Here is a 27,903-nt window from a genome sequence, read left to right as displayed (position 1 = left end):
TAATCTTAACCATAACCGTTCAGATAATTAATCTATGAGTATTTCAAAATCTAATTGAGATATCGTTATGAAATAAAAAGCAATTTGGAGCAAATTTATTTAATATTTACTGCTTTGAAGATCATTTCTTCGAATCTTCAAATTTCGGAGATATGATGTTTTGAATGCAAGATTGGCATAATCTTAAACATAAACGTTCAGATAATTAATCTTTGAGTATCTCAAAAACTAATTGAGATATCGTTATGAAATAAAAAGCAATTTGAAGCAAATTTATTTAGTATTTAATACTTTGAAGGACATTTCTGAGAATCTTCAAATTTCGGAGTTATGATTTTTTGCATGATCTTAAACATAAACGTTCAGATAATTAATTTTTGAATATCTCAAAAACGAACTGAGATATCGTTATGAAATAAAAAGCAATTTGAAGCAAATTTATTTAGTATTTAATAGTTTGAAGGTCATTTTTCGGAATCTTCAAATTTGGGAGTTATGAAGTTTTGAACACAACCTTGCATTATCTTAAACATAATTTATCTTTGCGTATCCCAAAAACTAAGTGAGATATATATAATCAACAACGACGAATAAATTGAATTAGAAAAAACGATTAGGTTTTGAAATAGGAGCGGATCTGGAAAGTCGCGTCTCAATTTTCGTAATAAGATTTAAAAGTAATCTTGGGGATTCGAGATGTAATTTCAGCTTCTAAAGATAAATCCTAGTTCGGTGATTTAAGAAATCTAAAATCTTTATCCAGAACGAAGTGTTGATGAGTTAAAATAAATCAAAAATAATAATAGTAATACTTTATTTTAATCCGTTATAAAATCGAGACATGAAACTTTAAAATTCCTTTTAATTTTTTTTTCATTCCATAACAAAACGAACTTTTACTGTTTAACAGTTTAAAAATTATCAAATATTAACACTTTACGTAATGAAACGTTATGTACACACAAATTAATAAATTACACCAACGTTTTTTTCTTTTTAATTATCTTAAATCTAATAAATTTTAAATTCAACATTAATATTAAGTTAAATACAAAAAATCTATCACACAATTTACCAAACCGTACATTTTAATTCGGGGTTCATTGGGGATCCAAGCGGACAATTAAAATCTCTTGAGAATTCTTTTAAATTCCTTAAAGGCCCGATAACTCTTTGTCTACCTGGTGAATGCAAACTGGTTAAAACGCGTACTTTCAAAGCTTCCTTTCGATATTTTGAGCACCAAGTAGCTGCGGCGGATAACCAAAACATTTGTTTTGGGGTGTAATTTAAACCAGGAAGTTGAGGTTCCGTTGTATTTGTTCTTTTCATCCACGCTTCGTAAGCATAATAAGCCTCTTTTATTCCGCCGTTATCAGCAATGTTTTCACCTTGAGTGTTTACACCTTTTAACTAAAAAAAATTGTTGAAAAAATGTTTTTTTTGTTATAAAGAATATGTAAGCGTATTTAAGTGAATGTTAATTGCAGATAATTTTCTAAAAAAAATAGTTTTTATGTTATAAGTTATGTTATAAAGATTTCATTAAGTTTGTGTGTATAAATTATTAGTTTTCCGTTTGTGTTTGTTTTAAATAAATAATCTAATTGTTAATAATTAAATTAACATTTAGTAAATGTTAAAACTTACTTTAAAAACAACAAAAACAAGTTTATAAAATTATTGTTTACAATATTTTATGGATAAGTTAATAAATATCGTTATTGTGTGTTTTAACAATTAGATTTCCTCTACAAACACAAACATTTTGTTTTGCTAAATATACATCATTTTTTAAGCAGCACCCCAAAACTAAAATAAAAACAATAATTTCCCTCGATCAGTCTCAGCGTTTATTATTCTAACTATCATTATTATTTAGACATGTACCATATATTATATTAAACTTCCGCTTTTTTCATAATCATCCTAAAAAATAAAGTTATGTACAATATACAGAGTGATTTAGTTAAGTGAATTTTTGTTAAAAATGACCCAAATCAATCCACTTAATTGAATCGCCCTGTTAAAAAAAAAACATGAAAAAAGAATTAATATCAGCCCCGCTTTTAAATTTATTTCCAAGTTAAAGTGATTAAATACTATAGTTTTTGTGCAAAAAAAAAACCAATAGATAATAGACACAATGGCACTTCCGGATGCGTAAAAAAATGAATCTACAATACAATGAGCAACACAACAAAACAAAAACTAAAAAGAGATCGTGATGTATACAAAAAAACTTTTTCGCGTCTACTTTAATCGAAAATCAACGAAAAAGATTAAAAAAATACTTAATAAAAATAAATACGTCTTCTGATGATGTCTCTTCTTTAATAAATTTCTAATAATTAATGATCTACCACAGTTGGCACTTATGTTTCGGGTTCATTTTTGAGCCGAGACGACAATTAAAATCTTTGGCGAATTCGCGCATGTTACTAACGGTTCCTACAACGCGGAATTTGTCCGGGGCGTGTTCGTCGGCTACGACTAGTTGCCTCATCTCTTCTAATCGGGTTCTTGCGCACCAAACGCTCGCCATCGACAGCCAAAACATTTGTCGTCCGTTGTACTTCAAACCGGGTAGTTTCGGTTCTTCACCGTGCTTCTTTACCCAACGTTCATAAGCGAAATACGCCTCTTTTATTCCACCGTTATCAGCAATGTTCTCGCCTTGCGTGTTAATGCCGTTTAACTGAAAATTAGTTAGGGTAGGGAAAAGCGGTTCTATTTTCCTAATTCACTTTTTGGACAATTTTAGTCGCTTTTTGTGCATTTTGTACGCTTTATACAAAGTAACTTCTACACCTAAGGATTTTTTTTAATATCAAAAAGATCCTTTTTAGTAAATAGATGACATGATGTGCTTAACGTGCTCATGCAAGTTTGTGTAAAAAAATTAATCGTTAATTACATACAAGTTGGTCATTAATGTTTATTTTTTATTTTTTAATCATCAACTTGTATGTATCCCATTATTTAGACCCGAAAACATGCAAAGGAATTTACAAAGTTATGGTAAACCCAAAGGTGTAAAGTATACAGGTTGGTTCATAAGTAGAGTGCCAAATTACAATGTGGATACAAAAATTAATATGTAATTCTTGTTGTTTGATTGAAAGTGGTAGTCAAAATAGTGGTCAAATAGACAGATCGCAGTGGCAACATTACAGAATGTAAGATGGAGAGGCAACCGATCGCCCAGACGATGATTGGACGACGTGGAGGTTGAGTTGAGGAGGTTGAGGAGATGTAGCGAGGGAGGTCGAGGCTCTACAGGGGCTGTAGCGCCAATGAGATCATTATGACAGAAGACTAGATCCTCTTATGTAAGACTACACACTGCCAGCAGAGGAGTAGTTACTGTTTGCAGAAAATATTACATACTACTAGCAGAAAACTAGATCCTCCTATGTAAGACTACACACTGTTGGCAGAAGACTAATTATTGTTGATAGAAGACTAGTTGCTATGGGCAGAAGACTAAATACTGCTTGCAGAATATTACATACTATAGGCAGAAGACTGGATCCTCTTATATAACACAACAAATTGTTGGCAGAAGTAAATTTAATTCAAAAGATGTTGTTTGCGTTTTGATAAATAAAGCTAATAACTTATATTATTAAATTTTGATGTTTTCCAAATTAGTTTTTTTACTTAAAATTTCATTTTGGCATATCTACTTTTAAACCGCCTGTATAAAGATATGTACAAGCGTGCAATTCATTTTTTATAACCAAGAAAAAACATATAAAGAAAACTTACGTTTATTCCAAGTTCCGGTACGGTAAAATTGCTGTATTGATCGATGATGCACTGTGCCTTCTTTACAAACGATTGTTGCGTTTCCGGTTCCCACCAGTCCACCAAATTTCCGTCCTTGTCGAATTGCCGACCCTGATCGTCGAAACCATGAGTGATTTCGTGACCTATTACGAATCCTATTGCGCCGTAGTTCATATATTTCGGACGATCATTGCTGAAGAAAACTCCTTGTAAAATTCCAGCGGGAAATTCTAAATGGTTGTTTTTAAATAATTTTTTATAATGAATGAATTAAAGAGAAATCTTACGGATGCTGTTTTCGATTGCTGAATAAAAAGCGTTTACAATCGCTGGTCTTCCGTGAGTAATCCAATCGGTTTTATTAACTGGTTGTCTTAAACGGTTGAAAGAAAATCTCGTTGCAAATTGGGTTAAATTAATAACAGACATTAAGTATTTTTCCGAATCTAACTCCAACTAGAAAAATATTTTTTTTTAAATTACTTTTATAAAATAATGTGGGAAGTTATTACATCTTGATAAAATTTCTCCAGAATCTTATCATCTAATAACTCATCCGGATAAGCAATATGTGTTGACATCGCTTGAGCTTTCTCCAACGCTCTTTTTCTCGATTTCTCATCCATCCAATCAACTTTTTTCACAATTTCAACAAACTCCGTTCTGATATCTTTCACCATTTTGATTGCATTTTGTCTTGCGTCTTCATTAAAATATTTTCTTACGTATAAAGCACCGGCAGCATTTCCTAAACTAAAAGAAAATTGATAAAGATTAAATTAAATTAATTTAAAATACTGTAAAACCTCGATATAACGGAAATCATTAAAATAAACTTTGAATATAATTGACAAAATCACACATGGAATAGAACAACTAGGGGAATAACCATAGATAGAACAACTCAGGTTATTCCCCTAGTTGTTCTATTCCATGTTTATAGATAAAATCGAGGTATTCCCCAAGTTGTCTATGCAAAGATATCTACATGAACTAAAAGTAGAACTAACACTAAATCTAGAACTAAAAACATTGGGGTTTAGCCGAACGTCTCTTAAGACGGCTAAACCTGAATGTTTTTAGTTTTAGATGTAGTGTTAGTTTTAATGCTAGTGTTAGTTCTAGTTTTAGTTGTTATTCAGCGCTAGAGTGTTGTTTATTTTTATTAAACTAAAAGTAGAACTAGCACTAGACCTAAAATTAGAAACATTTGGGTTTAGCCGTTTTAAGAGACGAATGTTTCCAGTTATAGATTTAGTGTTAGTTTTGGTTCTAGAACTAAAACCAGAACTAACACTAGACCTAGAACTAGAAAGTTTCGGCTTTAGCCGTGCGTCTGAAGACCCAACCCAACCCAACCCGAATCTTTCTAGTTCCATGTTTAGTGTTAGTTTTGGTGCTAGAATTAAAACTAGAACTAACACTAGACCTAGAACTAGAATCATTCGGATTTAGCCGTCTTGAGAGACGTGCGGCTAAATCCAAATGTTTCTAGTTCTCGGTCTAGCGTTAGTTCTAATTTTGCACTAGCACTATTACTAGAACTAACGCAAGACCTAGAACTAGAATCATTCGGATTTAGCCGTCTTGAGAGACGTGCGGCTAAACCCGGATGTTTCTAGTTCTCGGTCCTGTGTTAGTTCTAGTTTTACACTAGTACTATCACTAGAACTGACACAAGAACTAGAACTAGAATCATTCTGGTTTAGCCGTCTTAAGAGACGCAAGGCTAAACCCGAATGTTTCTAGTTCTAGGTATAGTATTAGTTCTAATGCTAGTGTTAGTTCTACCTTTAGTTGTTATTCAGCGCTAGAGTGTTGTTTATTTTTATTAAACTAAAAGTAGAACTAGCACTAGCCCTAAAATTAGAAACATTTGGGTTTAGCCGTTTTAAGAGTCGAATGTGTCCAGTTCTAGATTTAGTGTTAGTTTTGGTTCTAGAACTAAAACTAGAACTAACACTAGACCTAGAACTAGAAAGTTTCGGCTTTAGCCGTGCGTCTGAAGACCCAACCCAACCCAACCCGAATCTTTCTAGTTCCATGTTTAGTGTTAGTTTTGGTGTTAGAATTAAAACTAGAACTAACACTAGACCTAGAACTAGAATCATTCGGATTTAGCCGTCTTGAGAGACGTGCGGCTAAATCCAAATGTTTCTAGTTCTCGGTCTAGCGTTAGTTCTAGTTTTGCACTAGCACTATTACTAGAACTAACACAAGACCTAGAACTAGAATCATTCGGGTTTAGCCGTCTTGCGAGACGTGCGGCTAAACCCGGATGTTTCTAGTTCTCGGTCCTGTGTTAGTTCTAGTTTTACAGTAGTACTATCACTAGAACTGACACAAGAACTAGAACTAGAATCATCCGGGTTTAGCCGTCTTGAGAGACGTGTGGCTAAACCCGAATGTTTCTAGTTTTCGGTCTAGTGTTAGTTCTAGAACTAGAACCAGAAATAGAATCATTCTGGTTTAGCCGTCTTAAGAGACGCAAGGCTAAACCCGAATGTTTCTAGTTCTAGGTATAGTGTTAGTTCTAATGCTAGTGTTAGTTCTACCTTTAGTTGTTATTCAGCGCTAGAGTGTTGTTTATTTTTATTAAACTAAAAGTAGAACTAGCACTAGACCTAAAATTAGAAACATTTGGGTTTAGCCGTTTTAAGAGACGAATGTTTCCAGTTCTAGATTTAGTGTTAGTTTTGGTTCTAGAACTAAAACTAGAACTAACACTAGACCTAGAACTAGAAAGTTTCGGCTTTAGCCGTGCGTCTGAAGACCCAACCCAACCCAACCCGAATCTTTCTAGTTCCATGTTTATTGTTAGTTTTGGTGCTAGAATTAAAACTAGAACTAACACTAGACCTAGAACTAGAATCATTCGGATTTAGCCGTCTTGAGAGACGTGCGGCTAAATCCAAATGTTTCTAGTTCTCGGTCTAGCGTTAGTTCTAGTTTTGCACTAGCACTATTACTAGAACTAACACAAGACCTAGAACTAGAATCATTCGGATTTAGCCGTCTTGAGAGACGTGCGGCTAAACCCGGATGTTTCTAGTTTTCGGTCCTGTGTTAGTTCTAGTTTTACACTAGCACTATCACTAGAACTAACACAAGACCTAGAACTAGAATCATCCGGGTTTAGCCGTCTTGAGAGACGTGTGGCTAAACCCGAATGTTTCTAGTTTTCGGTCTAGTGTTAGTTTTAAAATGAAAACTAGAACTAACACTAGATCTAGAACTAGAAAGTTTCGGGTTTAGCCGTGCGTCTGAAGACCCAACCCAACTCGAATGTTTCTAGTTCCAGGTTTAGTGGTAGTTTTAGTACTAGAACTAAAACTAGAACTAACATTAGACCTAGAACTAGAATCATTCGGATTTAGCCGTCTTGAGAGACGTGCGGCTAAATCCAAATTTTTCTAGTTCTCGGTCTAGCGTTAGTTCTAGTTTTGCACTAGCACTATTACTAGAACTAACTCAAGACCTAGAACTAGAATCATTCGGGTTTAGCCGTCTTGAGAGACGTGCGGCTAAACCCGAATGTTTCTAGTTCTAGGTCTAGTGTTAGTTCTAGTTTTAGATGTTATTCAGCGCTAGATTGTTGAATATTTTTATTGAAGTAAAAGTTGAACTAACACTAGATGCAGAACTAGAAATATTCTGGTTTAGCTGTCTTAACAGACCCAAGGCTAAACCCGAACGTTTCTAGTTCGAGGTCGAGTCTTAGTTCTAGAACTAGCACCAGAACTAGAATCATTCTGGTTTAGCTGTCTTAAGAGACGCAAGGCTAAACCTGAATGTTTCTAGTTCTAGGTATAGTGTTAGTTCTAATGCTAGTGTTAGTTCTACTTTTAGTTGTTATTCAACATTACATTATAGTATATTTTTCATAGAACTAGAACTAACACAATTTTTCATATAACGAACTTTTGGCTATAACAGACACTCCCTTTCCCCTTATTATTATTATTATATTAATCCGTTATATTGGGATTTTACTATATTATTTTAATTTTTACCTTCCTGCTGCAATTTCAATACATTCCTTCCATCTCGAAGCCCTCTCAGTCTTTCCAGTTGCTATTGTGTGATATTGAAGTTGCCTATTTCTTAATTCGTCGTTTAAATAAGATACAGATGAAGCGACGGCTCTCCAAAGTAAATAATTAGCTTGCGTTCTAAAAATGTTTAACTCAATTCATAACAACAATAATTAAAAAATGATTTTTATACAACCTTTTCGAAGTATTCTTTATTAAATCATCGAAATCTTTGAGATATTTCGGAATACTAACGATAACCACTTCGTTATCATCAACTTTTGTATCGGGCGCCAAAAGAACGTTAAAGTATTCCTTCCAATTAACAATCGGATATTTGGATTGAAGTTCGGAAACGGTCATCGGATTGTACAAAGCGGAAGCGTTTCGTCGTTTTTCGTTTGGAAGTGAAATCTGTGGATGAGACGTTATTAAAACCGTTCGTTTTTGGTGTGTTAAATAAATTTTAAGCGTTTACATTAGCTAGTTTGATTTCGAAATCGAGCGATTCCTTAAGTTCTTTTTCGGCGTTGGTTTTGTTTGCCCCAAAAATAACTGCTATATCAACCATGTAGTCGTAATAAGCTTTCACTAATTTATCTTCGACTCCTTTTATTAAAAATTCGCGTCTTAGTCCCAAAGATGCTTGATCCAACTAAAAGAAAATGTTTTAATTCTGTTATTAGTTATTAATTAAATTAAATTACATCAATAACGCGTTTCGTTGAATTTTTAAGATCAATAGCTACTGAGAAATCAATGAGATAATCAACGCTATACCCAGATTTTCTAAATTTATAAATAGTTTGTCTCCAATCAAATTCTTGATCTTTGAATTTATCTCCTTCGAGTACGGGCCATCCCCCTAACTCATTCACGATTCCTTTAATTGTTTTTAAACCGTCTTTTTCAATGAGGGTTTTATTCATACAAGCTCTGTATAACTTCTTGGTTAAAACGAAAGGTTTAGGTTCATCTTTTCGTATTGGCTCTTCAATCATCGTTCTTAATTGTTCTTGGAGTAAATCGCTGATTACGCTAAACGTGGTCACTGAAGATTTATCATCGGGGATGTTGGTTTTTTTCACGAAATTTCCGCAGGCGAAATCGTAAAAATCATCGCATGGATCAACGGATTCATCGATAGTTTCCAAAACTTTTGATGCTGTGTGAATACATCCCGGTGTTAAACACACCTTTGTTTTGTGTTCTTTATTACTTCCGGGATAAGCTTCAATGATTGTGTTGCCGTTGAGCGCCTCTGCATTATAAAGGGCACCTACGGCGATGAAAACTTTAGGAATTAATAACGTGACATAAACGGAGATTGTCAAAATTTGACATATCATCGCTTAATGATGTCTTTTTGAATAGTTATGAAGCAATAAAAAAACAAGAAGATAAGAGGAAATGTCAGGGTTAGTTTTATTTTAATTTCGTTATGATGGTTTTGTTGTGACACATTTTTAAATATAAAGAAGTTTTACCTGTTTCTGAAATATCTCGACTTTTGCATAGTACTATTCCCAAGGCTACAGCTAACGATACTGCAATTAAACCAACCAGGATTCCACTTAACATTAAGATTCTTTCCATACTTGTCCTCCGTTTCCACCATGTTGGGTTTCTATTAACATTTTGATAATAAAAGTAAGCATCAAAATCCATAAAATGAAGCTTGATATTAAATTACAATAAAAATAATATTACAAATTAAAATTCGGTTAGATTTTAGACCTTTTGTTTCTATGTTAAAGAAATCGAAGAAAAGGGAAAGTTTCTTATTTTTTTTAGAAAGTTTCCACTTCGACAGTTGGATTATCAATTAACAATTACGCACAGTTGGTGCAAAAAAGAACCATGTAGTTTTCGAAAGTCTTTGTGTTTTTTTGCCCTTGTACATGCTCGAACGTTGAACCGTAACGACTTAATTTACATACATATAAGTTCGCGTTAAATTTCAGATTGCGATTGAAATATTAACATTTATTCGTTCAATAACGTTTTTTTTATAAATAAATTTTTTTCCTGGAAAGTCGCATACAGCCCAATAATTATTTCTGGCCTCGTTATCCAATAACCGGAGATCACGAGACTGTACAGTTTTAAGCACGTGTAGGTATTTTTAAAAACGCCAACTATAAATCATCCTAACCAACAAGTAACTCACAAAAACGTTGACAAAACTACGTAGAGTTTTAATTTATTAATTCCGTCCTTAAAATTAGTTGCTGTGTGCTTAATTTTCGATTTCATTTTGGTCGTTTTGTTTTTTAAACTCGCATCAAAAAAGAATTATTTAAAAAAGATACTGGAAAACACCAACAGGCAATTAGCCAAAACGATTTCCCTTCACCATGTTTTTAAAATTGCTACCGTTGGCACTAAAAGATATGGTTTTGCGACGGTGTAAAAGATATAAGTGTTTTTGTTATGTAGGAATTTCAATTTTGTTGTGTTATCTGTAGTTTGTGACGTTAGAAATATATTAAAAAGAAACGTAATATTTGTTTTTTAATGAATTGTTTCTTTAACAATTTATATTAATTCCAACCTTATAATTATAATTGGTGTAATTGAAATTCCTCTTTGTAATTATAACAATCACGTAGAATGGAAATCTCTCTTTGTGGGTGTCTCAAAACGTGGATGTGATTAACCTGCTTGTTCGGAAAGTCATCAATTTGGAAAAATTCCTTCCCCAAAAATTGAGTTAGCAGTTAATAACGACCGCTACATTAATTATCTTCTTCCAATTAGAACTTTGTAAGATAATTAACGATAATAAAGAGTTCTGTAAAGACATAAAGTTCCCCAAAAAAATATAGGGAATGAAAAGTTACCACAAGATAATTTGAGAATTGTATTCGGCAGCTCCAGAAGTATTTGGTATTAAATTATTTACTTACTTAGGTTGGAATATACGAACAAAATTTCATCATCAATTCCCATCACCATCTAACGATTACCACGACATATATGTGGAAGTTAGTGAGAGGATGGTGTGGAGGGCAATTAAATTAATGACAACTTAAATACGATGTCGATGATTAGCTGGGGTAAAGAATAGATAGAGTGAGAAACGAAAGGATAAGGGAGATAATGATCTACAATGCAGAATATTCAACAAAAACAGCTAATCTGGTACAAATACGCCAGAACAAAGAATTCCAAAATTTGCTTTCTAATGAGCTTCGACACAATGGAAGAACCGAGGAAGATCAGAGATTATCTCGATAAGCGGTATTCAGGAGCCAATATTGGAAAGAAATCTGAGGCCAGGCGACTGGAAGGATATAAGAGGCTGAAAACGAGGGAATGTTTGAATCAGATGTACTACAACCCAACAAAGGAAGGGAAAAAGTTGGTGGCTAGGTTCCGTTGTGGAAACGAGGAGAGAGTCAACAAATACTGGATGGCCGATGAGGAGAGGTGGTGTAGGCTGTGCAGGGAGGAATGGGAAACGTTAGAACACATGCTGAATGGGTGCAGTGAGTTGAGGGAGGAGGAGATGGACCGAAGGCAGATCTTAGGAGAGAAGGGAGAGGGGAAACGATGGATGAGAATGGTGATGGGGGTGAGGAGACAAAGGGATGGGTGAGGGGATGATTGGGCCGAGGAGCCGAGGGCGTGGAAATGGAGGAAGAGGGTAGAGAGTGAAAGTAATATTTGAATAATGTAAAGAATTGTAAACAATTACTGTATACAATAAACTCTTACTAATACTACAACCCAACCCAACCTAACTCAACCCAATCCAACCCAACCCAACCCAACCCAACCCAACCCAACCCAACCCAACCCAACCCAACCCAACCCAACCCAAAAAATTAAGCAATAAAATTCTTATAATAGATTTTAAGTTTAATAACTTTACAGATTCACAGTTATCTGACTTTTAAACGTCAATTTGACAATTAAACGTCAATATCGTTAAAAATCTACATCTCAAAAAACTCAAAAATCAGTTAATTTAATGTAAAAAATCTTATGGAAACACTAAAATTAGTGAAATATATTACTATAAATCAAAAAAGTTATAAAAAAACTGGTATGAAATATTCGATATTCATCAAAACATTTCCAAAAATTTAGGTTGGTACGATTTTAGGGATATGTGTTGGTTTTTAAACGTCAAAATGACGTTTAAACGTTAAGATGACATTTGTATGTCAAAATTATTAAAAAAATCAAAAAGAGTTATAAATAGAATAAGAAAAATAAAATATTGATAAGAAAGTTGGATGGAAAATGGAAAAATATAGCATTTACAAGAATGAAATGATGAACACCATTATTGCAAAATGATCTGTAAAAATATTATTTGACTTTTAAACGTCAACTTGACAATTAAACGTCAACAACGTTAAAGAAAGTAGATATTAAAAAAACACGAAAATCAGTTAATTTGATGAAAAAAATCTTTTTTGAAATATTAAAAGTGACGAAATATACTGATATATCATAAATGTTATAAAAAAATTGGTAAGAAATATTAGAAATACATCAAAAGATTTCCAAAAATTTAGGTTGGTACCATTTCAAGGAAATGTATGGTGATTTGTAAACGTCAAAATGACGTTTAAACGTTAAGATGACATTTTTGGTTTAACTACTATTTAGAAGAATTTGTTTTATTTAAAAAAAACTTGAAACAATACTGAATGCATTGCCAACGATTCCACCATCTCAGTTTCTTTCATGAAGACAACATTGCAGGAATTCTTGTAACTATAAAATTCACATTCACAATTAATACTAACACCGTTCACCGAAAAGATAAAATGTTCAACGACACAGACAGTGATGATTAGAAATATGTACTAATGCAATAATACTAATCGTGATTGACGGCTTCAAATCGATTGATTTAAGATTGCAGATAAACTCCTTTATTTTTGTAAGATAAGAAATGGTTTATATTTTAAATTAAAGTTAAATAAGTCTAATTCAAAACATACAAGTAAAACAGAGATGTTTAATAAGAAAAATATTTAGAAAAGTAATGTTGAAAATAAAGATAAAAACATGTTACTTAAACGGTGAATTTCTTATTTCTTCTAAACGAAGGTTAAATTTTATTAAAGATATTAACAATTGTAAAGCATATTAATTTTTTTTTACATGAAAAATAAAAATAAATTTATATTTTTCCCTAATTAGCAACCATCTAATTTAATAAATCTTAATAGAATTATAATATACCTGCGAGATATTCTTAAAAAAACGCAAAAAATAACACCGAATCAACTACCTAGTAGAACGTGTTAATTGTGAAATAAGTTTTCTAAAAAAAATCGAGAATAATGAAGACGTTTCGGTTCAAAATAAAAATCTTATCGTAACTTTAGAAGGTGGTTATAAAAATTTATCATCAACCTTTATAAAAATTATTGAAGGAAAAATTTCGTAAAAATCTTTTTATTCTCAACTCGTAAAGTGATCGAAGGAATCGTCGTTAAATCCCCTCTCACCATTAGATTCGGAAACGGAAGTACCCATTAAATCCCCTCTCAATCGTTTCGTAAATCCCCATCGATAAATCTTAAAAACCCATACTCACAGGTCCAATTCGGATTTTGTCCTGAAGACGATGTAATGGATTCGATTTAACACCATCACTATTTATTCTATTTAAATTTTTCTTCATAAAAATAAAATGATATTTTAAAAAGTATCCTTTTAAGATCGATCACCGAGCACAAACTGAAATCGTTTAGTTGAGATGGTCGAATATATGATGACACGAGACCTCCCGATAGCTCTACACCTTTCTCGTTAATTTTTAACGAAGGTTGTGTTCAAATTAGGTGTTAATCAAGCGGTGTGGTTATTCGCTCTTATTGGGTAAATGAAAGGTACGACAGAGAAAATACTGCTCTCGAAAGCGGTAAATACTTTGCAAATATTTGCTACATCACAAAAAAGGAGAATTGGTCGCCGGGTTCAATCGTAACAGTATCCGCTTTCAGGAAATTTCCTCCTCAAACATCAACTTTAACATTATTATTGAATCATTTTATTTTTTCTTTTTGTTCTTTCTACTTGTTATTGTTATTCTACGAAATATTTTATGATCAATTATAAACAGTTATTGAAAAAAATTAAAATGAAACGCATGCTTTATCCTTCCGTTTGAATAATATTGTAATTGATCTCACATATTTCCGCTTCGTCATATTCTAATTTTTTTACGGTTAATCCTGTTGATATATTTTTTGAATTTTTGTTTTTTTGGCAAAAGAACAAAGTAAAAAATATAATTAGTACGCACGAAAAGTTAGTCTAAAAGTTTTAAAATAATTATTGGAATCGATTGCGTTAACCGTGACGTGAATATTGGCTTGAGTTAAAAGAAAAAAAAATGTTTTTGCTGACTACTACTACCAATTTGTACCAGATACTTTAACTTTCTATTCCGCAAGTTGTGTCGAACAGTGCTTCGACCTTAAGATGTTGAATTTATGAACTGTTTGAAGAATTTTAACCTTATATTTCGCGAACGTTGTCCTCAATTTTTCTAATTTGTACTAGATGATAATAGATCATTTCGAATTTGATTATAAATGCAGTCGTTGACATTTTTTTAATAAATAGAACAGTGTAGGCGAATTTAATCGAATAAATTCAAGGTGGTTTGGATAACTTACATCATTGATTATAAATAATTTACTTATTTTTTTAATGGGTCAAGAATATGATAAATCTTTTTAATTAAGTTTAAAAAGATCAGATTTCAAAAAATTTGCATAAATTCTCGTAGTTACCAGAAATTTTCACATAAATATTTGAATAAATAGGTGTTAATCGTCCATCAGTAACCTCGTCTTATTTGTTATGAGGTTTAATTAAGAAGTAATTAAAAGAAAAATTATTTTTTTAACGTCTAAATTAATTTACAAAGAATGGAAAAGTCAGAATTCTATGTAAGAACGATTGCTATTTTATAAAATGATCTCAGTGGTGTTTACAATTTCTTCTTTATTTTAATATGTTCATAATTATTAATGCAACATGTTTTTATGGAAATCGTAAAATTTTAAATTCATTTTACGTAAAACTTAAAAAAAAACAGATTGTTTACAGACTAGTTTAAATTAAATTAATTAGCATAATCGTATATGAATAATATTGCACCACAGATTTCGTTCATCATATAATTAGCAAAATAACAAATCAAATTGATAACTGAGCTTATACAATCCTGGATTATGCACGCTGTGGCTCAAAGGAAGATCCTTTAATTATAGTCTCATAGAAGTGCAGCTGACAATAGGCAAACATAGCCTACACAAGGAATCCAATAGCAATGGCACTAAACTAATAATCCTGGCATTGAACAAAACAATATTGATATAATACAGAGAGATCTACATGTACAAATGGTTGCCACAACAATGCCAAAGCCATCCAGCTTTTTGATGAAACTGCATTAAAAGCAGTGACTAGATTAACGTGCTGTAACACGAGAAGAACTAGATATCCAAGATGTTATTAGATTCACAAGATCAAAACGAAGATATTGAAGAGACCATGTCAATAAAATGGACTACCTAAGACCACCCACTCAAGAAAATAGAACTAACACTAGACCTAGATCTAGAAACATTCGGGTTTAGCCGCACGTCTCTCAAGACGGCTAAACCCGAATGATTCTAGTTCTAGGTCTTGTGTTAGTTCTAATGCTAGTGTATAACTAGAACTAACACTAGACCGAGAACTAGAAACATTCGGATTTAGCCGCACGTCTCTCAAGACGGCTAAACCCGAATGATGCTAGTTTTAGGTCTTGTGTTAGTTCTAGTGATAGTGCTAGTGTAAAACTAGAACTAACACTAGACGTAGAATTAGAAAGTATCGAGTTTAGACGAAAAATGCATATTGGTAGAAACGATCGTCAGCCAAAAAATGATTTAGACAAAATTTATTTTTTAATGATTTAGACATTCAAATGTCATCTTAACGTTTAAACGTCATTTTGACGTTTACAAATCACAAATTGAAATGGTACCAACCTACATTTTTGGAAATCTTTTGATGAATGTCTAATACTTCAGTACATTTTGCCACCTTTAATATTTCACAAAGATTTTTCTCATCAAATTAATTAATCTTTGAGTTTTTTTATTTTCTTTCTTTAACGATGTTGACGTTAAATTGTCGTTTAAAAGTCAAATAATATTTTTACTTTTTGTATAGATCATTTTGCAATAATGGTGTTCATTATTTCATTCTGATAAATGCTACAGTGTTCCATTTTCCATTCAACTTTCTTATCGATATTTTATTTTTCTTGTTCTATTTATAACCCTTTTTGATATTTTTAATAATTTTGCCATACAAACGTCATCTTAACGTTTAAACGTCATTTTGACGTTTAAAAGCCACAACACATATCCCTAAAATCGTACCAACCTAAATTTTTGGAAATGTTTTGATGAATATCGAATATTTCATACTAGTTTTTTTATAACTTTTTTGATTTATAGTAATATATTTCGCTAATTTTAGTATATCCATAAGATTTTTTACATTAAATTAACTGATTTTTGAGTTTTTTTGGTATGTAGATTTTTAACGATGTTGACATTTAATTTATCGATTTTATCTTTTCGGTGAACGGTGTTAATATGAATCGTGGATGTGAATTTTGTAGTTACAAGAATACCTGCAATGTTGTCTTCATGAAAGAAACTGAGATGGTGGAATCGTTGGCAATGCATTCAGTATTGTTTCAAGTTTTTTTTAAATAAAACAAATTCTTCTAAATAGTAGTTCTTATATAATCGGCCGCAAGCGAGCTTGGCTTAAAGTTAAACCAAAAATGTCATCTTAACGTTTAAACGTCATTTTGACGTTTACAAATCACCATACATTTCCTTGAAATGGTACCAACCTAAATTTTTGGAAATCTTTTGATGTATTTCTAATATTTCTTACCAATTTTTTTATAACATTTATGATATATCAGTATATTTCGTCACTTTTAATATTTCAAAAAAAAATTTTTTCATCAAATTAACTGATTTTCGTGTTTTTTTAATATCTACTTTCTTTAACGTTGTTGACGTTTAATTGTCAAGTTGACGTTTAAAAGTCAAATAATATTTTTACAGATCATTTTGCAATAATGGTGTTCATCATTTCATTCTTGTAAATGCTATATTTTTCCATTTTCCATCCAACTTTCTTATCAATATTTTATTTTTCTTATTCTATTTATAACTCTTTTTGATTTTTTTAATAATTTTGACATACAAATGTCATCTTAACGTTTAAACGTCATTTTGACGTTTAAAAACCAACACATATCCCTAAAATCGTACCAACCTAAATTTTTGGAAATGTTTTGATGAATATCGAATATTTCAAACCAGCTTTTTTATAACTTTTTTGATTTATAGTAATATATTTCACTAATTTTAGTGTTTCCATAAGATTTTTTACATTAAATTAACTGATTTTTGAGTTTTTGTGATGTAGATTTTTAACGATATTGACGTTTAATTGTCAAATTGACGTTTAAAAGTCAAATAACTGTCAGTCTGTAAAGTTCTTAATTATAAAGACTTTATTGTTTAATTTTTTGTATTAAATCATTATAACTTAACCCATTTGCATCATATTAATAATATTATAATATTTTGTCCTAAATTAACATTTAATTTTAGTTTCCAATTCGATGAATATGTTTTTGTCATTCCGTCTAGGCGAGTTCAAGGTGAATGAGACGGCCAACTTAAAAAGTAATTCTGAGCGCCAAATAAGGTATTTTTACACTTTTATTATGGCTCCTTTTGATATCGATTAACAAAGATAACGGATTCTATGCACCAATAACAATTAGATTTATGTAAATATAAACAGATAAAACCGGTATCGTTTAGATTATTAACCATTTTATTAATTTATTCTTGGCATATCAACCGTTTTAACGTTTCGTAATATAATTTATTCAATTTAATATCCCGTGTGTTGTGCATAAAATGTAAATACAAATATATATAGATATCAGAATTTCGTTGCAAAACAGCCATAAAGTTCTCTTGAATAGAACTGGCCATCCGAATATCAGTTACACAACAACGATTTTATGTGGATTAAAAACAATGTTTTATTTTATAAAAATTAAAAATGCACGTCATATCTCATTGAGTAATTTGTATTTAGTTATCAAAGTGGTGTTTATTTAACGAATTATAAACATAATTAACCCCGGGTTCATCTTTGTTTTATTTTCGTTTTTCTCGATGCAAGGAAAAGGATAAAAAGATAAAATAGGAAGAGTTTTTATTTCTTGTTGTTGCGGCAAGGGTTTTGACATTTTAAAACCGATCCTATTTTCGTTAAATTACACTCTACCGAGATCGAGAACGGCGCAATCGCGCATTCTTCGTTGAGGTTTTGTTAGTAAGTAAATCGAGGCCATTGTTCGGTCTCTCATTTATTTACCTATTTGTTGTCGTGCGGATTAATTCCTTAAAATCAAATGAGAATAAACTATGATCCGCCGGTTATAAGCGGAACTTAATGACGCATTTCAAGTTTATTTTTAATTACACCGAGTCAATTAATAAAAGAAGAGGTCTTGTAACAATGTTTACAAGAGTTGTAAAGAAGAAAAACGATTTGAATAAAATTATTACGAAGAATTATGTATAAAAAAATCCTCATTTACGAGGTGCATATTCAAAGTTTAAAAATAAAAAATATAATTACTGTTTTTTAAAAGGACTTTATAAGGTTATTAATGATAATAGACGTAGTCTTTGAGCCGTGTAATTTGAGTTGTTATATAATGCAGATTACAAGAAATCTAAGAAAAGTTTACGTCGTTAAAATCCAAATGAATCATAAACGGGCGTGTTAAATATTTTAAGTACCTATGCATATACATGATTTCTTTTAATTCGTACTTTTTCACAGCAAATTTACAAATCGTATAATATGAACAAAAAGAATACAGTAAAAGTTTATATGGCGTTTTTTCTTTTGTTACTAAACGGACTTATTGTTGATTGAAGTAAAGTGTTTATTTTACTTATTTTTTTAAGTTTTCTTTGTGTAACTTAGGAATGTCTTTAATGCTTCCAGGCGATTGATCGTTGCAGCCTTTAGTTAGCCCAGATGTTAGCTCCATATAACCAGACATAACCTTTGATCATTCTTTGATGCAAGTTTAAGTTGTTACAGAAAAATGATTTCATTCTTAGAAAAGTTGTGTGAAAAATTCTGCACTTAATCTCTTAATGTGGATCTAATTCGTTTTTTTCGAAAAAAACTTGATGAAGATTTTATGCAAGAATTAAAGTAGATAAAATTCATCAAAGATAATATAATTTTCACAGAGATCTGATACAGACGTAATAAGGTCGGCAAAATTGATTCAGATGTTGTAGAAACATGAAGTCTTGATGCACACTTGATGGAGTATCTATTAAATCAGAAATGATTATGGAGATTTGTTACAGATTTTTATGGTATCTTAGACAGTCTTAGAAGCAAAATTCATGCAGACCTGATAGTTATATGATGCAATATTAATGTAGTTTACACAAAAATTTGATTTAATAGAAATATGACGTAGACTTGATGCATAGGTGATGCAAATACAGACGTAATGAAGACTGAACGGAGATTTTATTCAGTTTTGAAGGAGGAGTTTTGATTCTCTACAAACTTACTTTGATAGAAATATGGTAGAGACTTTATATATAGATGATGTAGTTTTTATGCAGAAACAAGGCATGGACTTAATGCGAAGATGATTTAGACTTATCTGGATGCAGAAAAGATGAAGATTTTAGACAAATGATAGAATTAAAAGTATTAATGTATTTATTAAGTCAGAAAGCAATGATTCGGAGAAAAACTCTAGATACGGTCACGATCTAGATTAAAAGTTAATAGTCAGAAGACAATACTAACAATAAGATTTGATGCAGTCTTTATGTAAACTTGATTCCGCACAAATTTACCTTACTTAATGTAATGTCATGTACATTTTATGCAAAGACTTTATTCGTAGTTGTTTGGATACAGAAAAGATGGAGACTTAATGAGAGTTGCTACATTTGGAAAGAATCTTGATGCATTTTTGCCATTGATGTCTTTATTGCGAGAAATTACACCTCCAGGAAATTTCGCTTTATTTCTCTTTGCTTTTCTGTATTCCTCTGCATTGTACTTGCATTATTTTTGTTCCATAAGGTTTAGTATTTCTTCTGTCATCCAGGTTATTTGCTTTGCTTATCCGTTACTCTATATTTTTTCAAATCTTGGTGATTAATTTTTTATTTTGTTTTTGTAACGTTTAAAATCGATTGTGGTCAGAGTCAATATACTGTCTTCAACGGAGTATATATAGTCACTAAATCTTTTGTTGATAAGAATGTAGTGAACAATTTATTATGTTAATATTTGAAATTTTGGAGCAGTTTTAATTTATTCCTACTCTGTTGTAATAATCTTGTAATGATACTAATAGTGTCTTCCCTAGAATTCAGTTTGAATATTTAATATTATGAATCATTTAACTGTAATATTAACTGAGTCATGAAGGACTGATATCAAATAACTGAATAACCTAACAGTTATTTAAGAGTTAAAAGCATAATTATGGGGTTACTTTAACTCTTTATGTTATTTCAAAGCTATTTAAAGAAGAGACGTTCTAATTAACTTAAATCAATCATGAAACGATGATTTTGAACAGTTAAATAACAATAATAAACATTGAGCAAAACTTTAATATATATTTAATTTTTTATAATCTTTTATTGTTTAATAACAAAATTGACGTTTTCTTACAAAAATAGTATAGATTTGCTTTTTTAAGATATCTTGTCCACGCGGAATTTACAAATCGAGTTCAAAGTTGCCATTTAATCTTTTAAATGTTTAATATGCTACATGGATTAATTATTCTATTTTTGTAATTTGTACCACGAATTTAAATAGTCATGTTAAGCTATAATTTATCTAGTTTTTGTATTTTTTGTGTCTGGAAGTTACTAGATCGTTTTTAAAAATTCGGCGTGTTTCTGTGGCAAAGTAATTACTCAAAACTTGTCAGTTTTCGGTATTTTTAGTCTTCAACGTTTTATACAAAAAAAATGTTTTAATTTAATACTTTTTCAACGAAATTTTACTTTAAATAATTTTTAAAAACTTACTTTATAACGGTCTGTTTCACCCCTGTCGTCATTTTTTTTTACAAAATTTCACTAAATCACAATTAAAAGAATGGTTTTAAGCGATTTTTTTTTGGTCGATTGTTTTTAAGTTAAAATCAAAAAATTAACGCACAAAAAATGAATAGAATTGTTTTTATAAAAATCCTTCATTGGTCGTCAAACGCACGTGTTTTTTAAATGTAATACCACCACGGATCACGATTCAATATTGAATCTCTATAACGACACCGTTACAGCCATCGGCAGGACTGGCATAGCGAAGTACTCCAGAAGTGGATTATATATATAAAGGCTTGTCCCCACTTGGTGACAAGGCCCGGCGCTGCATGCTTCGTGCACAGTTCGAAGGGCGACAAAACACTTTTCAAAAATAATACAACCAGTTCATTTTCAAAAACGAAAAGAATTTTTTCGTTGGTTCTTTATTAAAAGAACTTTTTTAATTCATAAATTGTTTATTTTCTTTTTGAACATCCCGTATTTAAACATTGCAGCGATATCAAATAAAAAAAGTAAAAAGAAATGCACGCTCAACGTTATTATGTCATTATACATCAAATACTAACCGGGACACAAACGAGCGCAAACTTATCGTAATTGCATCAGCAAATATTTACCATTGGACGTAATGATTTAGAATGTGTCAGGATGCGAATTTATTTCAAAATGAACCACACATAAAATTAATTCCAAGATTTCGAAAAATTAATTAATTAATTAGATCAATCTTTGTATGTTTCATAATTATATTCAAAAAAGTGTTTACAAAACAGTTCAAAGTTTAATTTATAATTAATGAGAAAATTGAATACGTCGAAATCTTGGCACCGAATGATATTGATTTTCATAATAGTGTTTTGGTGGTTATCAGGCACTACCCAGTTATTTGTTCAATTAACTCATGGTTCTGTTTGTCTACTGTTTATTATTAGCTTAACACTGGTTAACACAATATTGGATTTAAATATTGCTTCGCTTCGTATATTCACAATTATTATTATTAATTTCGATTTAACGTTATAAACTAAATCATATTTTCTTAGCTACAATAGAAAACGATGGCTATTATTTATCCATTTATGAATTTTGTATCATTTATAAAGGTTTCGCGTTCAGCATTGTTAGAAATAAAACTAAAACTGGAAACTTCCGGATTATGCCACTCTATGTTTAACGTTCTGAAGCAAGTTCAAAAGTGACTTCACTTTTACCGGTATAATCATTGTTTATAGTTCATCAATGTGTAGTTTTGCGGTCAAGATCGAAAGATGTCAATGTACATTTGAACTACATTTTTTGTAAAAATGCTCAAGTTATAGAAATCGAGATATAAATATAGTAAATAAGCCGAGAACGCTTGCGGGCGAGGCATTCTCATTCTGGTCAATACTTAAACGAAGAATCCTTTATCCCGTTTAATTAAGCTGACTGAGGTACTATATTTAATATTAATTAATCTGAAGCCGGTCAATACTTTGTAGCGCCTCGACTAATCTTAGACAAAGAATCTTTTGCTACACTAATTAAGCCGAGGCATTCTCACCTTCGACCAAGGCATAACAATTAATATCATGTCAACCCGAAACTGGTCAATGCAATGTAATGGCTTTCTGCATCATTCTACTGAGACATCACGCCCACTGGTAGCATTTCCTATTTTATCTTCTTTTAAAGAGGCCTTAAATCTTATAGTCCAGGCTGTGATGGGTTGGCTATCATACGGCCAACAATGATGTCCAAATTTTCTTGAATCGCTTTCCATCTATGGAACTTGAATGGAGTTTCCTCGACATCATTGTATTCAGTACCCGTGTGAAGAAACGCCATGCAGTTCATTTTTGCTATCTTCCATAGACAATTCTGGAAGAATCCGTGTCCTGTTATAAACTGACTAAATAGTACTGGTACCTACTTTATAGGTGTAAAATTGTTAACCCATCTCCAGTGGTATCCGGCAGTAGATGTTCTTTGCAGTTTGGTATTTGATCTCGTTTTATACAGTTCTTTTCTGCTTTTATGTTTTAGACTGTTTAGGTTGTATCTTGTTTTTATCACTATATTTGTATCGTTAAAACCGTTACTTTTCTTGCTATAATGACCTTTTCAATTTGTTCATTTAACGTCATTATTTATTGCATATACCGTATTATTAGATCTATCCTTCCGATTCTTTCATTTACCATGTTGTTGTAAAGTTCCTGAAACCTGAGTGTATTTCAACAGACCTTTGGGTTGGGTTGGGTTTTAATTCATTTTCCTTCTCTTTTCTTTAGTTCAATGTCTTCAGCTTTGTCCGAAGTTCTTCATTAGAGCCTTGATTCCAATGACTCAATCAAATTTTTTTGTCATATTATTCAAGTGATGTATTCTGCAACGTTTTTTCATAATAATGGCAAAAATTAAATATAAAAAGCAATTCCTAAATTAACTAAGTACTTAAGCACGTACAGTTTTAATGATTTATATAGAATAACACGGTAATAACTCATAACTGTACGCCTCATATACTTAAGAATTTGTTTTGCTCAAGGAATACTATACATATAGTGAATGTTAAACGTTTGAAAACAATAAAATATCGATAACAAAAAGTACTTATACATAGAATAATTAGATCAAATTATATTTTGTGTAACTAAATAACGTTTTTCTTGATTGGAAATTTTACCGTGATTTATTTACGTGAAGGAGCGGATTTATTTATAAAATTAACATTAACAACAATACATATAAAAAACCACAAAGAAATTATTTCCACATAAAATTTTTGGACTTTAGCGGTTAAATAATTCCTATTGTGATATGGGTTTTCAGTTTATACGTAACACATAAATTTATTTTTAAAATGTGATATAATAAAATACCAGAAAAATATTCTTGTGTTAACGATTAAAATATCATTTCAAACTAAGCATGGTATATCAATAGAAAAGACATTGACCTAAACAGGTTATACCGTTACATACTTAAACAGTTCACAGAAATATCCTATCTGAAGAGTTACAGTCTCATAAACATCTGTTCATCCATAAGGTGTGGTTCTTTACTATTTATATAAATCTTGGTATTTTCTTCCTTTACTTCGTTTTCATGGAAATTTTTTATTTTTACGTTGGATGATTATTCAGTTTCGTATCCGCGTTTGGTATTCGAAACTCGTTCCTCAACTTGTTATTGTTTCGTGGTTAGTTATTCATCTCGAGATATATGTAGGACCACCACTGGGTCAAGGAACTGCTTACAATTCAGGTTACCTACATGCGGTACCTGTTCGAATTTGTGTCTCCTACGTTTACTGTCTCTTGGTAACTTCACTCATTCTAGTCGAAGTATTTTTTTTTATCAGTTCACCTACGCATACCAAAAAAAGTAATTAAAAAATAAATACAGTAAAATCTCGATAGTAAAAAAAATTTTAAGCCATACCATTAACATTATCTATTTAATACTTTAATATACAGGGTGATTTATAACACATTGAGCAGACTGAAAGGGTAGGTACTAGGAGTCAAATTGAAGATATTTTCTTAATAATTTTTACCACAACTTAATAATCACAAAGATATAGAACGTTAAAGTTATACATGTACGGTATTACACTACGTTTAAATTCAAACTGCGAATATTACGGGGTTACTTAAACAATGCAAAATTAATAAAAATAATAAAACCTTTATAATATAGCAGTTACGGCTATTTAAAAATTTGTTAAAACGCTCCTACGGTGGTGTTTGTTTATTGAGAACCGCTGATACCATGTTTTTATTGCTGCCAATTCAGTTGATTTGGTTATTTAGCAGCGGACAAGTATTTTAATTATTCTTTACTGAAGATCAGCGGTTCGCAAAAATGGACGTTAAATTATTTAAAACATTAACATGCGATATCTATATAACTATTAAATTTTTAACAAAACATTATTAAGAAAATCTCTTCAGTTATACCTCTAGTACCTACCCTTTTAGTCTGCTCCGTATGTTATAAATCACCCTGTATTTAAGTATAAATATTAGCGCTCATAGATAGAATCTAAATCCCAAATTGAGTTATTCCGCGATTGTTGTATATTGAACGAAAATAAAACGTATTTTTATTTTTCTTGTTCAATTTATAACCATTTTTGATTTTTTTAATAATTTTGACATACAAATGTCATCTTAACGTTTAAACGTCATTTTGACGTTTAAAAATCACAACATATATCCCTAAAATCGTACCAACCTAAATTTTTGGAAATGTTTTGATGAATATCGAATATTTCATACTAGTTTTTTTATAACTTTTTTGATTTATAGTAATATATTTCGCTAATTTTAGTATTTCCATAAAATATTTTACATTAAATTAACTGATTTTTGAGTTTTTTGAGATCTAAATTTTTAACGATATTGACGTTTAATTGTCAAATTGACGTTTAAAAGTCAAATAACGAACTGTAAAGTTATTAAACTTAAAATTTATTATAAGAACTTTATTGTTTAATATTATCGGGATAATTTCGTGGGGAAATAACACATTTATTGTTTAATTTTTTGTATTAAATCATTATAAGTTAACCCATTTGCATCATAGGCTCAGATACTTGAGGAACTACTAAAACTAGAACTAACACTAGACTAGAACAAGAATCATTTGGGTTTAGCCCTGCGTCTAGGTTTACCCGCGTTCTAGTTTTATACTGGCACTGTCACTAGAACTAATTCTAGACACAAAACTAAAAACATTCGGATTTAACCACACGTCTCTCAAGACGGCTAAACCCTAATGATTCTAGTTCTAGGTCTAGTGTTAGTTCTAATGATAGTATAAAACTACAACTAACACTAGACCTAGAACTAGAAAGTATCGGGTTTAGCCGTGCGTCTAAAGACAAATTTCTACAAAGTTCTAGTATTAGTTCTAATGCTAGTGCCTTGTTTTAGCTATTATTCGGTACTAGATTATATTACTAATACTAAATAATATCACTAATACTAGTATCTATTTGTTTATTCAAAAAAGAAAAATAAATAAATTAGGATTAATTAGAATAAAAGCTTGTTTTTTTTTAAATAATAGTAAATTGTGGTAATGATTAATTTTGTCGGTACGCTTCTCTTTATCTGTAAGGTCGTGCAATTTCATTTAACGACAATTGTATCTTTTACGTAACGGGGCCATTTAACGGATTCGTGGGCCGTCGCACATGATCCTTAATCCCGGGCGTTTGTTTAACGTCGCAATTAGACACAGAGACAGAGAAAAGAAGGCCCCCTCAGTTTCCGTCTTTTTGCGTAATTTACACGCCAAATTCGCTTCTTCCTTCAATCTAGCCTTTATTCACAATTAAAAAGAAACTATAAAGGAAACGTCTCTTTATGCCAAGTTTTTGCGTTACAACTTTATTCCTTTTTTTCTTTTAATTCGAATATTTCAATAAATTTCCTTGCTCTTCACTTTTCGTTATTGCATGAATGATGTTATCACTACCTTCTTCATCCTCTAATGGTAACGTGTATTTGTGGATGGTTTTGTTCCAATAAACTACATCGCCGGTTGATGCTTTTAAACTTTCGGTTCCTGTTTCTGTAAATTTCATTTTGATGCACTGGGAATTTTGTGATTTTTTAATTTGACACCGTTTCAAAAAAAAAGACAAGTTAATAATAACTCAAAGAAATGATTGCTTGGATAAAAAAGTCTCTCATAATTAAAAGTAATGAGTTGCGGTTGTGTTATATAAGATTTTTTGTTGTGTTACATCTTGTAATAGGCAATTAAGTTTTATGATCAATTATTTATACTTTGTCAAAAAAAGAATACTTTTTTTATTCAATAAAAACTCAAACTCAAAATATTAAATTACTTAATGTAGCTATTGTATTACTTTTAGTAGTACTGGATTTCTTAGTTTTATTTTTTTTATCGTTATCGTTGTCCGTTTCGTCTCCATCCTCCCAATCTTCATCATCATCCTCGTCTTCCTCGTCGTCGTCTCGATAATATCGTTTTCTTAATCCAGGTCTACCGTTTCTTTTAAATTTCCTTCGTTTCTTTCTCTCCAAATATCTTTTAGGCGGTTTACGGATGGCCAAAATCATAACGGTATCCAATTTAAATTTGTCCCCTTTTCTCCTAATTATTCCGAAATTAGTACCTCTTCGCAATGCTTCCGGAATCATCGACATCGTTTGTTGCGTTGCAAAAAAATTATTTCGTATGTAATGTCTTATCGAATCGGCTGATGATTTCTTCAAATCTTTCAATGCGGTGAAAACTAAGCTGGACGCGTTTGCGATTGCTTTGGCATTTCTTGGACGTTTACCCATGTTAAATTTTTGATTTATTGTTTTTATGTACGAAAAAAAATTTTGTTAAAAAAAAAGGATATTATTATTAAAGTCAAAATGAATTTGATTGAAAAAATTCAATATTTTCTTTTTTTTTTTTTGGGTTTTCATGGTTACACCCAGAGGTCAATGTAAAGTAAAAAGAAATAAGACAGCCTATTGTTTCGCGACAATGAAAATGAGTGTTTTAAAATTATTTGCATTTTTGTGCGTGTATGTGTAAGGCTTTGTCATGTAAAATCCTTGAAATAGCACGCGATACTTGAATAAGTTTTGGTTTTAAATGAAAAATAACATTAATATGGCTCAATACATTTTTATAACATTTAGTTGTTAAAAATTTATTACTAAAGTATTAAATAAGGTGAATCATTAATTGTTATTGAATTATAAAGAGTTATTTTAATTCTACTTGAGCCACCTTGGAAGACGCAATGCTAAACCCGAATGTTTTTAGTTCTAGAACTAGAAACCACATCTTAAGAGTGTCTAAATCAGAATGTTTTTTTAAGACGTCTAAACCAGAATGTTTCTAGTTCTAATGTCCAAACA

The 27,903-nt window shown here is 31.1% G+C and overlaps 1 protein-coding gene across 3 annotated transcripts; it reads right to left on the bottom strand.

Moving 5' to 3' along the window:
- Positions 1–800: 800 nt before the first annotated feature.
- LOC111424708 (Neprilysin 2) lies at positions 801–21,277 on the bottom strand. 3 transcript variants are annotated; one of them, XM_023058342.2, is made up of 10 exons: positions 21,002–21,277; positions 9,314–9,453; positions 8,534–9,105; positions 8,305–8,481; positions 8,023–8,240; positions 7,806–7,964; positions 4,305–4,545; positions 4,080–4,248; positions 3,772–4,022; positions 801–1,413 (listed from the first exon to the last, which is right to left on the bottom strand). In XM_023058342.2, the coding sequence occupies exons 1-10, from the start codon at positions 21,031–21,033 to the stop codon at positions 1,072–1,074; spliced, it is 2,301 nt and encodes a 766-aa protein (XP_022914110.1). In that variant the 5' UTR covers positions 21,034–21,277; the 3' UTR covers positions 801–1,071. The 3 variants fall into 3 exon arrangements, with proteins under 3 accessions (XP_022914110.1, XP_022914108.1, XP_022914109.1); XM_023058340.2 differs by lacking the exon at positions 21,002–21,277 and adding an exon at positions 13,390–13,505; XM_023058341.2 differs by lacking the exons at positions 801–1,413; positions 21,002–21,277 and adding exons at positions 1,831–2,698; positions 13,390–13,506.
- Positions 21,278–27,903: the final 6,626 nt, after the last annotated feature.

This window comes from Onthophagus taurus, chromosome 6, assembly GCF_036711975.1.
Source record: "Onthophagus taurus isolate NC chromosome 6, IU_Otau_3.0, whole genome shotgun sequence".
NCBI lineage: Eukaryota > Metazoa > Arthropoda > Insecta > Coleoptera > Scarabaeidae > Onthophagus > Onthophagus taurus.
This window is presented reverse-complemented; position numbering and strand designations above follow the sequence as displayed.